Source organism: Patella vulgata, chromosome 4, assembly GCF_932274485.2.
Source record: "Patella vulgata chromosome 4, xgPatVulg1.2, whole genome shotgun sequence".
Classification (NCBI taxonomy): Eukaryota; Metazoa; Mollusca; class Gastropoda; family Patellidae; genus Patella; species Patella vulgata.
Window position 1 is genome coordinate 17751674 of NC_065882.2, and position 18264 is coordinate 17769937.

General features: G+C 36.1%; 1 protein-coding gene across 17 annotated transcripts in view; it reads left to right on the forward strand.

The window, feature by feature from the left end:
• Positions 1 to 661: 661 nt before the first annotated feature.
• Positions 662 to 18264, forward strand: part of LOC126817838 (protein 4.1) — a 67767-nt gene continuing 50164 nt past the window's right edge. For 4 of the 17 annotated variants that reach the window (XM_056100572.1, XM_056100575.1, XM_056100581.1 and 1 more), the window contains exon 1: positions 4855 to 5379. In XM_056100572.1, coding sequence (XP_055956547.1) covers positions 5299 to 5379 — 81 coding nt within the window. In that variant the 5' untranslated portion in view covers positions 4855 to 5298. Of the gene's footprint in view, positions 682 to 4847; positions 5380 to 15795; positions 15938 to 18264 lie in introns of those variants that run through there. The other 13 variants (XM_056100566.1, XM_056100576.1, XM_056100583.1 and 10 more) reach the window with 10 other exon arrangements.

Genomic DNA, 18264 nt, shown 5'->3' on the forward strand with positions numbered 1-18264 from the left:
GATTTTAATGTTTCGGTCTCTCGGGAATACCTTTTCGTCACCTATGTATCCAAATGTATATTTTTAAACCAGTTGAAGAAAATGTTAATCATTATAAAAATGAATGACACAGTTAAAAATCTTTAATTTTATGCATATCAATATACGAGTTTTCAAATCTTGGACGTGGAAGTGATTTTATAGCAAACAATGCAGGGTTTAATTTTTGTTTTTATGCTCTATTTATATTTTTATCTCCTACAAGAAAGTATTAAGGTTATATTCAGATAACACTGATCTATATTCTATTTAAAAATACCAATTCTCCTGGATTGGTTTAAAGACATCACATTATAAGGATGAAGACCATACATAATCATATACATCACGTAGGGAGGCCTTTTTCAAGTCAACACGACCAATCCTTTATATAGACCCTATTTTATTAAATTATAGATTCATAAACACGTGCGAATATATTATTTATTCGCTTGACTTTCATTTCACAACGTAAAATATAATGTAAAATTAAAGAGGCGTTATACAGGCCTTTTTTGTGGCTTCAAATGTTATACGAACTGTTGTTTAGATATTCATTCACATGAATGGGAAAAAGACACAGTGGTTAGTGAGCTAGATTCGTGACACACAAAATTAATCTTCTATTCCAGTCTACTCACCTGTAATTGGTACCGGCCAAGTGTAAGTTAAATTACTGCATCACAGACTATTACTTCTATGGGGTGATAAGCACACGCGTATTGTAAGACGGTGGTATTGTAATGCCACAGAAAGACACATGTATTGTTAAATGTTTCAGCATTCTTAAGCCTGAGATATCTCCTAAACGCCATCATAAATCCAATTATCGCTGATTGTGGGGTACGACATCTTTTCTGAATTTCAGATCATTGATGGTTAAGCATTTATATCAAATATTTGGTAACCAGGAACAAAACCACCTCTTCCATGTTATAAATGTTGGACACATTTCTATTGAATTCATCTACTGTATGATGTAAACTAAATGGTACCGCATGTCAATGATTCAATAGTAGGGTGTTCGGTTAGTTTGCATCGACATGCAGTTATTTTTTGTGCCAAAAATGTGTAACCTCCAGGTTTGTTTTATCAAAAACTTTCTGAAAGCCAAGGTATAACATATTCTGATGGGGTTCAAGTTAAGTCATATTTTTATGTTGTCCTTGGAGGTGTTGGGTGTCACCCAAATGTGATAATAGCGGCAGTGCAGTGGTGCACACGCCCCTTTTTGTCTACCAAATGAATTACTGTGCCCATCACCCTTTCCCATTGAAGAGATCAACATCTCTCTAAGAACGCAGCCCTCATTTCAAATCATGCACTTTATATTTCTATACTGGTTAGAAGGAGATCATTATCATTGCATTTGACTAATTTACAATTTATACTGAATCCCCTACAATGTCTCTCTTTTATCAATATTTCTTTTTTGATTAGTAGTAGCCGATCATTCTCATTGCATTTAACTAATTTACAATTTATACTGAATTCCCCATAATATTTCTACTCTGGTTAGTAGGCGATCATTATCATTGCATCTGACTAAGTTAAAATTTATACTGAATTCCCCACGATGTTTCTCTTCAATCAACACATCAATGATGTTTACAAAAGTAAGCGTATATACTTATACACATTTGTTTGTTCTTTAAAGCTATGTATATATCGTATACTTCATTGAAACCATGGCATTACTGGTTCCCATCAAATCGTACTCCACCCCCGCCAGTTTGCATAACAATATACGCTGCTGGTATGATTGTGAACCATTTGAAATCCATGATAGATTTTTGAACTAACAATATTTTCATATGATTAAAATCATTTGACTCAAGTTTAATAATACTCGTCGGGAACAATCTCCACATACCAGACATACCTATTCCTACTACTTGTGACTATTTAAAGGTTGTTTTAAATGGACGTGGAACTTACCTTCTCGTTATATAAAACGTCTGAAATCCAAGAATCATTTACTGTTCTAATACGAGGATATGTATCCTCGGGATATTTTGACAAGGTACGCTTGATATTTGTTGTATACCCCCTAGTGTGACTTCCAATTTACAGTATATTCAACGAATTAAAGAGGAATTATCGACTTTTGTGATTTTGATTTCAGACACTACAGTAAAATGGAAATAATAATATGTATAGCTCCTTGCCATGTAAATTAGGTTTCAAAACACAGCATTTTTAATTGTCGGTAAAAGAACTAATTTGTGTAAACTAATTCCCCAGAGAGAGAGAGAGACAGAGAGAGAGACAGAGAGAGGGAGATAGAAATGGGGTTTAACCTGCATTCGAGACTAACTTGACACTTGACACAAACTAGGTCATTTTGGGACTAACATATGGTTCAATTTTATTTTAATAATTCGCTTGCGCGAAGGGGTCTTTAGCAGTGGGAGGAAATCGGAGGACCCAGAATAAACCCACGAGGTTGGACAGGCGACCCTACTCCTTGTCACGTACAACCGAGGAATCAAAACCACGCCAGTTGACTCAATGATAGGCCTTATGATACAACGCGCACGTGCTTACTATTCGAATTCCAATTGTCAAGGGTTCAGTTACGTTTTTCCTTGCCATACAATAAACTTTGTCGACCAGAACCCCACATACTAACTGAGCCACCGCGGCTCCCACCAGCCTGTCTCTTCAGACGTAATATCTAGCAATATCCCTATAACAAGAAAGTTCGCAAGACGTTTCTTGTGATTCGATTCACTTTAACTTTGTGTTGGGATTTGTATTGTACGTGACGTTCGGTGTTTTGTTAATACAGCGTTCCTGCACTGTCGAAAAGCTAACAATTTTTGTTGTATTTTTATAATTATCCTTATGTACACCTCCCACTGTCGTAACTTTCATCCCGGCATCTCATTAACCATTTAACTAACGATTAACCAGCGACCGCAAACACAGTTTTTGTACGAATCTGGTTGACGGTGTATTTTACGGAGGTTTGCTTTAAGTCAAATACTACCAGACGAAAACTAAACACACGAAGGACAAGAATATTTTACTTTGATAAACACGTGTACTGGACAACATAAAGGGGTTGTTGAGTCGAGACTCACAGACTAGATATAAATACTTTAACTAACGTAGCCGATTACATAATCAACTAGAAAATGCTAGTAAAAGTCTCTTTGCAAATGAAAAGGGCGGCTCACTAGTCCATGGGTTATGGTTAAGGTTATTGTGGTGGACTGGTTCAACCGTTTGTTGGTCGTTGATCTTGACAATACGCCACTTCATCAACATTTCAATTATACATAATTTTGTCAATTATTTTTTTATTTAAAATCCTTTAAATTTTGTGCATGATATGTACAATATGCATATCCTTGTGTTGCAATACTTTGGGCGCTATGACAAAAGCAAAACGCTCTTGACGGTTTTTGTCGGTGATTAATAGTAACGCGGCGGATTAATGAACCTGTGGACTAGTGAACCCCTACCCAAAAGAAATTGAAAACCTTTCGAAACTTTTGTAATTCTTTTAAAAAAGAATAGCATGTGTACGGTACGTTAAAGCCATGGTGAATAAGCGTGAAACTACCGAGGCTGGCTAAATAAACTATCCAATTGTTATCAAATAACAATACTGATCTGAGTAAATAAGAGCCCTTCTAGTCCGTGACCAGGAAACTCTCCACGGGCACCCTACTCTTGGTTTTGACTTCGCGCTATTTCATACTATTTGCTGAACTCTGAAGCGAGTATTTTAGTTCGGCATTTCGTTTCCTAAAACACAAGTAAATCCATTGTTTGATCGGTGCGTCATCAAGAATCAAGTTACCCCAGAATCATGCAATGGCAATTAGACCTTCATGGTATTGGTTTTTACTCTTGATCTCGAAATCTCTCTTTAGGTTTTTGATTGACAGCCGGCCATAAATCCAATCTATGTTTGTATAATATATACATAGATATTACATTATTATTCAATAGCCATACTTGTGTATTAACTGACAGACTCTTCAATCGTCGTGTTTGTATTGATTAGACAGGAATTTCTGCCATGCATCGTTAACCAATTTCCATAGAATTTACAGACTAACATATTCCTGCTTTAGTAAGCAACATTCCACAGTAAAATCGATAATGGCGAAAACTTTGAATCATAATCAAGATTGGAAGACACGGTTTTATATATATATATATTTATTTAAGATGAAGATCGTGACATACTTACTAATTACTTGATGGTTTTATAAGCAAAACTAATCATGAAATATAGAGATATGTACAGGACCAAATTTAACGTACATCATTGTGTCCCAGTGTGTAACAATTCTTGGGACCACGTCTTTTTTTGTCTATAGCTATTATCTTCAAACCCATTAAAAAAAAATATGAAATATTCATAAAAGCAATATGCCCTTTATTATGGATCAATAACTTGTCTCTATGCAACATAGTAAATCTACTAACTGAAACATATTTATAATAATGAATCTAATAAATGTGAATTTCTCTTGATTTTTCAGATACAAACTTACGAATAACGTCACTAAATTCTATATTTCGTAATAAATCCGCATTTAGAGATAGGGTACCAAAAATCGTACGGTCGAGTGCAGTTATACCGCTTGCACTGTCTTAATTAATATGGGCCTAGATAATATATATACATATAAACTTATATAGTTCATTATTACTCACATCAACCTATATATTGTCATAAATGTATAAACTCATCGCTCGATATTGTTTGAAATAATCATTTGAAATAAATGAATCATATATGACTGATTATTTAATATCTGTCACATTTTATGTGGGACAGCCACCAGTGCGGTACATTTTATCAACAATTTCGGTTACAATTTTCGCTGTATGTTTGATAAAAGTATAGCCACAACTGTACTCTTCTCGTCTTGGGCCCAGCATTTCAAGTGCAGGCATTTTGTCTTGAACATAACGCTGGAGATTATATTGGGGGGTTTTAAGCAGGCGGATAATTTTGCACACTATCGATCGACTCGATATTTTAACGGCTCTAAAGTTGAACTCTGCTAGAGAAGGCTTTCCGCTAGTTTGCTAACGTGTTTAGCGGCGCGGGATTGTTGAGCAGGTTCATACTGTTGTGAAGGAGTGTTTCGTTAACTCGTGTCTGCCCAAGACGGCAGTTTTACAACTATAAAAAGCAGTGATTCCTGCATTGTGCTCGTCTAATTTACCCCCTCAATGACATAATTTGGAGTATCGACTTTTATCTGTTTAAAGGCGTATGAGATAATATTGTAAACTCTGGAATATTGAATAATGGCAGAAGAAGGAAATAACAAAATCGAAGAGGATGTAAAAAGTGATGCTAAAGATGGAAAAGATACTAAAGAAAATGAGGTAAGGATTTCCTAAAGGAGGCCAAATATTATTGATCAATATCTTGGAGAATGTTATTGTTCCTTACAAAGCCCACGGGAATTATTACAGTTCAATCGGACTGTGGGTCAAGATATCTTGTGAGTTTATTTTGTTCTGAAAATTGTTCGCATTGTGATCATACCAGGACTAGACAAGCTAGTGTGGGGCGTGTAATGTATACATTATAAATTTACAATCATCAATATTAAAAAACATATCTTTTTACTTACAAAGTACAGTAACTAAATTTCTTCTAGATTTATAAAAAAGATAGTACACACCCCATTAATTAATGTATTAAATTTTTAATGCCAGTGGCGTTGATAATTGGTAAAATATCTAACCTTCAACACCCAGTCGTTTAGAAATGTTAAAGTAACAGAGCAAGTACAGAATCATTATATCGGAATTGATAGATTGCATGCATTTGGCGCTGGGCCCTTGGAAATGTGGGGCCCATACGTATGAGCTTCTGTTTGTTACTATAGGTTAATTCGGCCCTAGTTTTAATACCAATACTCCTGCAACAAAACTTTCTTTGGGTTTCTCATAACATCGACGTTTACATTTTCTTTCTAAGTGGCATTGATAGTATGTTATTCAAAATGTTCCTAATGTCATGGTATGACGCTCCATGCCATCTGGTTTTCTTTATTTCTACATGTTTATTTTTTCTATTCCAAGAATATAAAATGGAACATTAAGAGCATATAATATTTTCTTTCAAAAATGTCAAACAAATTAAGCTAACTGTCGTTTGTTTATGATTTTTGATAATAATGGTGCGAGTGAGCTAGGGTATGTTTTGTGTGTTTTTTCAAGGATTTAGTCGATAATGATGGTCAATACCAGATGTGTCTTAATGGTTTCGTGGCCTGTTTTAGTTTATGCTTAAAATGTCAGTCTGGCTTTAATAAAACTGTTATATTAAAAAGAAGGGGGAGGAAAACCATGGACAAATACCATGTTCGTATATTCACCAGTTTTTACCATGTGTTTGAAATCTGAACCAGAATATAACCCCGCATGCGTTAATGGGTATATCTCATTGCCTTTTAATTAAATGCACAACAAGCCAGTCACATGTTTCTCAAAAGTCCAAAAAATATGTATTATATTAATGTAGTGAAGAAATATATTAGATTATGTAATTTTAAATCACATCTGAATGTGCTTTAAAATTGCATAAACCATACTCTTCAAGAAGAGTGGTCTAGCTTTGTACAAAAAAAGATATGATTATTTACTACCACACAACCCCAATTGGTGGAAGCGGGAAATCAATAGAAACTAATATAAGGATACTTTCTCGACCTGTATTGTTTTTAATGAAAATATTTTTTATTGCGTATCGTCAAAAACTTTCTATATTGTTTTATTTGTGGTGTGGAAGGCCTTTAATGGCGGGTGTCGTCTGTGGCTCAAGAAGGGAACTTAATCGTTAAACAAAACATGATGACATATTGAGTATGGCACTGGTCTATACTAAACAGGATGTTCCGGGTTCAATCCCGGTGGTGGCCGAGAAAGTGCCTTGGGATTTTCCATTCTGGTTTTCCCTTGTTGGTGGACGAATGGGTGGAACTCATTGGCGCGAACCTTTTACGGTTGGAACTCGATGAACAAAATGCGCAACCGCCGCTGTCCGTGCATATGATTTTATCCCGGTTGGACGATAGGCCCCATTTCATTTCTAGTTTTATCATAGTGAGACTAAGATCAGAATTTTGTATCACTGGCTCCAGAATCAGAATATTGTTGTCGTTACTATAATAGTATTTATTTTAGCATCAATATTAACAATAAAAGCAAACATTTTTTTTCTGTCAGTTTATGGCCTGGGCCCTGTTTCACGAAATTTTAACTTCAATTTTGATTGGCTAAGCACTAAAATCAATTTAATATTATCCAATCAAATTACTAAAATTTGGATTTTATCTTAGTTAAAATTTCGTGAAACAGGGCCCAGACCAATTATGTAGGATAGTCTACATGAGACGAGATGAAGCTTCTGACATATAAGTGTGGTTAACGGCGTAAAGCAAAGGCGTCTGGTAAGAAAGAGTGTTTATTCGGATGGAACCAAAAACAAGTCTGTGGTTGCCGTGCTTGAAAACCAAATCTTGACAGAATTCTAAAAAAGAATAGGTCAAAACGGAAGCGTTGCTATCCAGAAAAAATTTTCCTCATAACATACTGTATTGTCTTCATTAGACCGGTTGGGACAGAAACGTTAGAGTCTCGTTTCATTTCAGTTGAAACCGATTATAGAAGCAGCAATGCAAATGACACAATAAAGGGCGTTGTCAAATACCACAGCTGTGTACAAGAATTAAAGTTAGCGTGAAAAGTTGCATTAGATTGAAATCGACGTACAGAATACATTTCAAAACTACATAACAACAGTCTGGTCGACGTCAATATTCAACAGTTACATGAGAATTGTATGACATATTAGTAATGTACAATGGTATGTTGTCTGTAATGTGTACAGTTTCAGAAACTACGTGAGAATCATATAGACACGTGAAAATAAACCCCCAATGGAATAGACTAAACAAATAAACATGTTTTAAACAAAAAGAAAAAGATTTCATTGTTTTGTGAAATGTCATTATGAACATGTGGTTAAAGTGACTAATAAGGAATTTCGTGAAGATCAAAATGTTTTCTTTTTGTTGACTTTGTGTAATTTCATAATTATTACTAAACCTTCATACGTAGGGTTGTATGCTAGATGCACTTCTTTGTATCTTAAGGCTTATATTTGTTTTAATTTTTCATATAATTTTTAAAACATTTTTGAAATATTTGTCAAGTGATATTTTTAGTGAATGATGTCTATTTTTCATTATAATTAACGCATCTTTAACGCCTTGAGTGTGCTTTCTATATATCATTTCACTATATTTAACTATCGAAGGACTGGATTAAAGGCCTCGTCTACACAATACCCCGATCACTTTGAAACTACCATGTGCATTTTTGTATAGTTAGGCCTACGTATATAATGGTGGAGAATAAAACTCCCTCTCCAGAGGTGCGCCAGTTCATGTACCGTACTACAAATTTGTACACGGAGTCTTTGTCTCATCAGAAAGTCTAGACACACGGAATGGAAAGCAACGGTCATTATATTCCAACTGCCAGGGGTTATTTTACGTGCACACGGGTGAACGACTAGGTAACACTTTACTTGTGGGTCCCACAGCCGGTACCGATGACGATGACAAGTGGGAACCTGCCTTGCAAATCCTGGGATTCTTCTCGGTCTACACCGGGATTCGAACCTGATACATTAAAGTCGAGAGCCTAGTGCCGTTACCGCTCGATTGGAGCCACGGTGGCTAAGTGAGTAAGGCCGTGACTCGCTAGTCCGGAGGTCGCGGGTTCGCTCCCGTTGTTGGCCGAGAAAGTTCATAGTGATTTTCCGGCGTGATTTCCCCTTGTCATTGGTGCAGGAAGGAGGGCCTGACAAGCTGTCTAGTCTTTCAAATGGTACAAAAAACCGGTCCTGTATACACATTGGGGTGCACGTAAAAGAGCACTTGGTAGTTGGATTTCTATATAACAGTAGGGGGTAGAGCCACTGTCCGGGCGAAATTTCCCTCATAATAGAGTATGTCCGCCTTCATTAGCTCAGTCGGAGCAGAACAGTAGGACGTTAAACCCCGTTTCATTTACCACTCGACTGCCACACACCCACTAACAACCGGGAATCGGATTGAAAACTTTCATAAGCATTCGAATCTACACCTGCACTTTAGTCTATATATTTGCAATGAATCAGATACTAGTACCAGTATACATGTAGAACAGTTATTTAGACATACTACATCATACCTGTCACACAGTGTGAATGTAGTCACATAGAGATTTGTCATCATTAATTAAACCCCAGTGATACATCATCTAGTACAGTTTGACGGAGTAGCAAATTTTTAATGGGAGGGGGCCAGTGGGCCTACACCAGTACAAAATATAAAATATCATGTACTCTAGATAGTGTAATAAATGGGAAGTTGTGCACGAACGCATCAACGCGAAGGCCGAAGCCATCATTTAATGAATGTTTATGCGGAACACTCTAAATATGATAAACTGCGTGTAGTAAATAAACCGAACTATACCGATCGTGTATCACTTTACTGATATTACCATGAAAAAATACATACCAGAAAACAGTTTTATCTGATTACCTGCAGTTATCAAAGCATCGCTACATTTAAATAAGCTCTTTCAACTAACACATCTGTCACCCCATTAAACATGCACTTAATACAGCAGTTTTCTATAAATCTTCTCAACTCTAATCAACTGTCAACTTAAAACTGTTTAAAGATGTTACATTTCTCAAAACCTCGTTGCCATATAAAAAAAATGGCTTCCATAACCCGGCTTATAGTTTTGAAGTTCGTTATGTTGGTGTTGACCTGTGAAACGAAATTGGGAATTGGATGACCCTGAAGGGTTGGATTTGGAAACGATTCTTCTATAATTTGGTTAACGCTGAAACGGGTTAGATTGACAGATTTTCCGAAATACATGTACATGTAATTGTGTAGGCCCCAGGAGTTTTCAGTGTGAGGCGGAGAAGGAGGTTCGCATGGGGTTTCCCAAAGAGGATTTGTACAATACTTGGCAAAATACTCGAGTTTTAGTATTTCCTAGATAACAGACCCAATTATCACAAATACATGTAATTACATCTTGTTATAGATCACAAAGGAGGAAAATTGCTCATGGAGCATTAATATGACTAGCTTCGAATGAAAATCCGTTGCCTTACCCCACCGCCTTTGGTGCCGTCGCTGATTTAATTCAATGTTGTGGATTAAGATGTCCTACCGTTAATATTATTAGCCGTTTATCTTTTGAAGTGGAGCAGCCACTAGACGAAAATATTGATCTGTGAGATTGATTTGACAAAAATCGATGTTGATGGATGTCTTCTCATGACAGAAGGCACTTACTTTTGTTCTTCAAATTTCATGCTAGACTAGTTTTTGTTTGGTGACGTTTGTTGTACTTACAACCAGCGATACTATGTGCATGATATAATACGAGAAGGTACGTTTACTTTTGCTAGAACACACCATATATTACTTCCTATTGGGGTAGCTACCAGATTTGCATTGTACTTTTGTATTTGAACCACTGAGCATGTGACTTGGTGGCCATCAGTCCCAAATTCATCGTCTATCCAAAACCATAGCTCCAATTAGGCAGTAGTATAGGGGCGGGTGTTATGCACATCTCAGAATATACCTACTTATTGTAGAACACCTGATACCACGTCTTATTTATGTTACTATTGTAAACCAAATAAGTATGTAACTCTATGGTTAGATATCCCATTTCCATCCGGGCAGAAAATATCAGTCTGACTAAGAAACAAGTTGGTTTGTAAATGAAATTACCAATGGAATTATATGCTTCGTTTAAATTGCTCCCTAAAGCGATTCTGCCTTCCGGTTTCTCCGTTAACTCAGACGCAGATTAAACACGAAATGGTACTTCGTCTAGGAACCGGTCAGGTTTTCCCCGCATCTCACCATGGCGACTGATTGTTCGCTACCGTGTGAAATGGGGCCAAAAATACAATGCTTTGTTATTGATTGTCAAAGGATGATATATGTGCAAAATGAACACATCAAACAAGTGGAATTGTACAACCTTAAAACACGACCTTTGTTTTCAGACTAAATATTGACACATCTGATGCAAGTTCAAACAATGGATCCCTGAATCGCTCATTTTCTCCATTTCGATTAATGCTAATCCTTGTGCATTGTATTTTAGGAACGATTACACAAGCAAATACAGACCAGAAGACAAATTTGAAACGGTTGTTTTGCATCATGTTGTCGTAAATTTGACACCATTTTCTTAAAACAATCAATGTTTACACTGAAGAATGGGTACTTTTCAACCAAATGAGTCGTCTTTGTGCACGATTTTGACATATATTTTGAAACTAAGAGAAACTAAAGGGACGAGTTACAAATACATATTATAGTTGTTTTGTGAAACACTTAAAATAAAGACATGAAACGAAATAAAGTGAAATAAGGTACAATGTATCACTTTTCTGTACCGACCGGGCGAATAAAGAGGAGCTTACGCAATGTAATATGCTATGGGTGAAATCTGACCCTGACAGCAGCGCTACGACCTACTCTTATTTCGATTTCCATCTGTCGGCGAAAATTTAACTTACTGCCAATGGGTTTGCTTTTCGTTGCCCGGTACCCGTCCTGCACAATTGGCAAGCAGGAAAAGCCACAGAGACTTATTCGGACAACACCGAGATCAAGCGTCATACTCACAGAGCCACATTGGCTCTCTTTAAAACAAAGATTTATTCAGTTGATTACGTGTAGGATTTACACAATAGGGACATTGTTTAATTGTTGTCGATTGCGGAATGCATTATTTTATAAACACGTATCTGTACTATGTATTATATTCTATAGCTTTGAAATTTTCTTGCCTAGTCGAAACGTCGCTCGGTAATAAACAGCAATTGTATTCTGTCCTGTGTATATCCCGTTCAATTATTACTAAATGCCATTGAAACAATTTAACTATAAGTTACTCATGGATTCGAACAGTATTCTCTGAATGTATTAGCCTGACAACGTTGAGAGAATATTCTTCAAACACCCTAGACACATAAGTAGCTGTTTTCCACAGGTCTGAGTTATAGTTAATTACCCTATCCAGTTACTAAGTGTCACTATAAAGTAAATTGACGGATTATTTTCTGTTTCCTAAGGAACACCAGGATTAGATTGTGAAGTAATAAACAGCTTTGTTCCATCAATCTGTAAACCGTTATACTTTATTAACAGAAATGTTCAATTATTCACAGCACCGTGTAATTTCTCTAGATATCCTATTACTGTTTACAGTTTCCTGGCCATACTGTCCTCATCTACACGACAACCTTGACATTTTGTAAAGTATTTAGACTTTTCAAGTCTTTGACCATTCTGATTAATTTGAAAGTTTTATGTGTTCCAGTCGCATTCCCGCCTACTCTTCTTTGAGTTACCACTTTTACGTGTACACGACTGCACCTCGGTTTATCGTTTCATCTGAACGACTACGCACACTTTACTTGTCAGTCCCGCCGGCACTGAATCGGTCACGATGGGATTTGAATCCGGGAAGTTCTAAGAAAGAGGTCTGTGTCCTACCACTCGACTACCGCTGGCCCAACAGAAACAAGATCAGATGATCGAATAAATTCCAAATCAAAGTACAAAAAAAATTTATTACGCGTATTTAAAAATTCCCATGTTACTAAATTGGGTTTTTAGAACTTTAACAGAAAACAACAACAACAACAACAACAAACATTATGCTGCTAGCCACGTGCTCCATTCCATTTTGGGGGGAAATTCTTTAGGAAATTTAATGTTGTCTTATCATGATGTAGTATTGCTGCTTGATCGTCTGACAACCATTAACAGATGACCTTTTAACCACAAGAGGTCAAGAATGTTAGGATATGGACAGCACGTGTTCATGATAAGGTTAACACAGAGATTGCGGTGTCGCTACTGTAAAAGCAATGACATTTCTAGTAGTTTATTTTCAAACAAGTGGTAGAAATTCCGTTTTCGAAGACAGGTTCGGAAATATAAATACAAGATTAAATTCATTTAATGCGACACCAGAGGGTCTTTGAAAATATTCTCTGGCGTCATTATGTTGATTGAATCTGGGGGGACTTCCAATAACTTACCTACGTAAAAGATAACAGCGAAGGCCCATTGCAGATTTCGCCATAAGTCACGAGATATAAATAGGGTTAGAGCACGTGACTGTTGACGAAATTTGCAATGGACCTTAGCTTTAACCCTTACCAAATCACCTAACGTGAAAGATATCGTGTTTACCATGGAGTCTATGTGATCACCCGCATCAAATAAATATTGCTGTAACAAATTGTTGCCCGAAAAGGAAATTTCATGGATTTTGCTGGGCGATCTCAACCTCTAATAATTCGGTAGTATGGTGAACGGAACAGGCAATACTGCTAAAGTATACTGCGGCAAGTGCATGTAATGTAGACCTACAACGCGAAAATGTGGGCTTTTAAATGTATCGATTTATTGCCTCGATATTTGAGAGGTAGCCTAGAGCATTGATTTCACATGGTACCATAGTTAATTTTATTTTTTTTTTATCTCATCTGTTAAAATAAACACTTACTTTAGTATTTTTTTTTTCTATATTCTGAGCTGAAATATTGTACAGGAATTTGCCAGGGCATCCATCGCACACTGATCCGCAGTGAATATTCGCTAGGCCGCCACAATCACTGATAAGGATGATATTGATGATATTGATGCGACTTAATGAGCCACAAATATTAACTGTTTTCCTCCAACAAATTAAATTCTAACACATTTTTTTTTATATATTAGAAAAATAAAGACGTTTGAAGTATTTGTTGGTAAAAATTATTTCCTATTTTAATGTAAATGGGTATTAAAATGAGAAAAAGGCGCCATTCTGCTCGAATCTGTAACGTCTTACGAAAACAATGCACGCGCTATTGAGCCAATGATTGACGCCGCGTGATATGACGTCATTTGTTGAAGGCTGACATCTTTTACAGAGGCATTAGAAGATTTTCGTAATACTCTGTGAAACAGATTGAGGCATCGACGTAACCGCCATTATCTAGAATTCCAGTATAGTGTAGTAGCTGGCAGGTCTTTCGATGACGTTCCTTGTAAATGATGTAATCAATCACCGATTCCCTAATGATGACACTGAGTGTATTTCAGCTTAAACACGTAGTAAACGAAGATGATATAAAAACACTTTAGTGCTAGACGGTTATATTGATCAAAAATACTCCCCGGATCTTAAACGATTCTGGTCATAGTATTAATTAAATTACCTCAGATCACGCTATAAATTATTTATATTTCAGGTCGCCTCTATACAGTTTATCCCATTACATCTTATTATTATTGCGCTATTTTTATGATCCTATTACCTCAGGGATCAATGCTGAAAATATGGGGAAAAGACTTGAAGAGGTTCTTAATTTCGGAACCAAAATAAATGCTTTGAATTTATTCTGGCCCATGGTGCCAGCCTTGCGTGTCTGCGTTCCCTATAGCAGGAATATGCAATAAAACAGTTATCCTGTTTGGCATAATGGATATTTTTATCGTTGGTATTATTGATTCTAGACTGTTTTTGCAGAAAATATTACTTTTCGAAATTTGAACTAGCTTCGGAATTCCATGAGGATTCTTCATAGCCTACCTATATTTGTATATTTTTTTTTAAAGCATTGGGTGATTCGCCTTTTTCTAACACCTACATCGTTCAATCAGGGGCGGACTGGGCCACGGACTGTCGGGAATGATCCGAGGGGTTGGTGAGCACGGGTTTCAGTAGCCCATTGGCTCCGATTCAAAATAAAGTGGAAATATAATGATCTATGCGTGGGGTGTGGCCCGTGGAAAGAGTGAATCAAGATAGTTTCGTTTTCTCATCATGTCACGTATTCTTCACCGCGATGGAGGTCTAAGGAAATAAGTTGATCCGAGAGCCCAGAACTACCCAGTCCGCCAGGATAGCAGGATTATTATTACTTTATTTCTCTATAAAAGCACATAACGATATAATGTATGATTTTAAACTGTATTTAACTTTGATTCGGGCATGTTTGGGTTCTAATCAAACGTTGTATTAGAGTCCTAAATGGACAATAAAAAATCTTCGGGTATTATCTAGCCATTTTATCTTGAATTACAAAAATCAAACAAACCTAGCTATTTCATATAAAATTCGATCAATTTCATTTGGCTTACCACTTTGATTTACGACTCAACCAACACAAATTGTTGATTTCATCTTTATTGAACAAAACGGTATAAGGGGAAATAACCGATACGATATTATCGCCAGTGATCAGACGCTCACCTGCGAAACAGAACAGCCAGGTATGTGATTTGTCATTTTGGCGGGTAAAATAATTGCGGAAATGGAACCGCCTTTCTATCGATAGATACTACCTATCTCTGTATGTATCTAGATATCTGTTGTTTGTTTAGGTCCCGACTATCCCAAACCATTTGAACATCCCGTCATTATCCTGTCGTCAATGTATACTCATAATTACACAGTTATAAATAGTAGCACAGTTATATCTACTGTAGACTCGTTTTCGTAGACTTTCACTAAATTTTGCCGGGTCGAAGATTAATACTAGTAGGCTTACTCAACTCAATTCGCCTTATCGAACACTTTATCTTCTCAAATTGCCAATAAATAATACATGGCCATGGGTAACAATTTTTTTGTTTTTCTAAAGCCTACCGTTAAAGTTAAAGATAAGACCGAGTCTGGACAATCGAATGTAGCCTATAAGGACAATTTGAGATGACACATTCAAATTGAATGAAATGTAATGTCATAAATTCCTCTTCTTGTTGTGTACATTCCATATTACAAGGGTCATTTTAATGTCTGGTGTATAGATGTGTATAAATTTGTTATTTTGGTGAGTATTTTATGTATAAATAATCCCATTTTTTGTAGTTTTTTTACAAATTGGTGTCATGTGCATTAAAGCCTGAAAGTTGAATCTCTAGCTATAGATGTGATATACTAATATTTTCCCATATTGTGGTATAATATAGTTATAAGAAACACACAGATATCATATCACCTCAAATTTCCAATGAAATTAACTGATATCCCTGGAGTTATATATGGACATATCCAGCTGTGTCTTATGTGGTTTAATACTATGTCTCTATGCCCGATGGAAGAATAAAGGTAAAGTAATTTATCTCCCAGTTCATATAAGCTACCCATAACATATTAACAAGTATGTTATTAATTTTCAACAAGATAAATTTTACACCCACAAAAACCCTGTTTGTATTTTGTAAAGTTACTAGAGCTCAGACTGCCCTTTGAAAAAAAAAATGTCTTATCAGTTGGTTATTTTAGCTGTATCATGATGTCAATCATGGCTGCATGAAATTGAGCCCCTGTAAATATTGTGTAGGTGTATATTAAATAAATATAATTGACTTATAGAAATAAAATAGAATCAATCATAAGGGCATAAGATATGTAATATTTCCCTCTTATTCACAATACATGTAGATAAACAAAGCAATGGCTTAGAATACAAGCAAATACAGGGGCGGATCCAGGAATTTTTGCAGGAGGAGGTTTACGAGGTTCCTGAGACAATGTATACTCCCCCCCCCCCCGCATGGTCTCTATCATCATTTTGGCGTATACATACACATTGGGCTTTTTAAACAGAGAAATTCAACACCTCGATGTCAATTTTTATTACAAATTAATACAATGACATTGTGATTCAATTTCATGGATGCAACGCATTAATTGTGATATCACATAATGTCTATATCATTATTTCATACTTTGAGTGCCCATCCTGTCCAACAACTGACGATAAAGGATAAAGCACATGGCCGAGAAACTTTTCTCATAAAAAGAGTTGATTTACAAAAAAAATTATGTAGCTGAGCAGGTGTGGGGGGGGGGGGGGGGTTGACCCCCCAAACCTCCCCCTCTGGATCCACCCCTGAAATAAGCAGGAGTACCAAAGTTGAGCCCCTACCCACACCCCTAAATATTATGTAATGAATAAGATACCAAGAAAAACAATGATATAAAATTGACTATGTCATAATGTTTCCAACTGAATCATGAACCATTGTTGTATGGAAACATTTTATTGGTAACATATACTATTTCTGGCAAGAAGTAGCTTCCATTTAATTAGATACCAAGAAAAACAAATAATATAAAACTGACTATGTCATAATATCTCTTTCTGAATCATAAACCATTGCTGTAAGGAAATATTTTATTGGTAACATATACTATTTCTGAAGGAAATAATAGCAGGTGACATCATATAAACTATAGGCCTGCTGAATCACATTTTTGTATCTTAGACTAGATTAAGAATATAACTTTGATAGTATTGAGTGTTTAAAGTCTCTCAACTGAACTAGAATGACCTGGGATGTCTCAGATCAACCATCATGATTTTTCTCACCTGATTCTCACTTGTCAAGATTGTGGGGTTGGGGGGCAGGGGGATTGTGGCTGACAAGGGGGAGAGAGAAATTGGGTTTAATGTCCACTCGACACAAACTAGGTCATTTTGGGACTGACATATTTCAATAATTCGCATGCACGTAGTGGTCTTTAGCAGTGTGAGGAAACCGGAAGACCCGGAGAAAATCCACAAGGTTGTACAGGTAACCCAACTCCTTGTCACCTACAACCGGGGGATCCTGGCTGACAAGGAAAATGTGCCCAATTGTTTGAATGGGACAGAAAACAGGTCCATCCATATACACACACACATATATATATATATATATATTGCATACTATGTATAAACAATTTAAGATCTCTATAAGGTGTAGTAATTACATGTACATTTTAACTTCCAGCTTTTAAAATTACCTTTTACCCTTTAAATCTTCATTCTAATCAATATTTAACTTTGATATATTAATTATTTCTTTAGACAATGAAAGACACTTTACTCATTAATTCTAACCAAATTTACACCTGAAATCTACCTCAACTTAATTAATTATTAGCTTTGTGTGGTAAATATAGACTGGACCTTAATATATTGGCCAGCTAATTTACAACTTGACTATTGGAGACTGACAGTGATTCCAACATTAAATTGATCCCTGCTGCTAAGTCGCAGGCAATTCTAGAACATTGCTGTAGAGATGATGGGATGAGATTAATTGATTTTTATCAGACTTGAGTTAAAATATTCTCATTATTTCTCTTGGTTGGAGAAAATAGCCATTT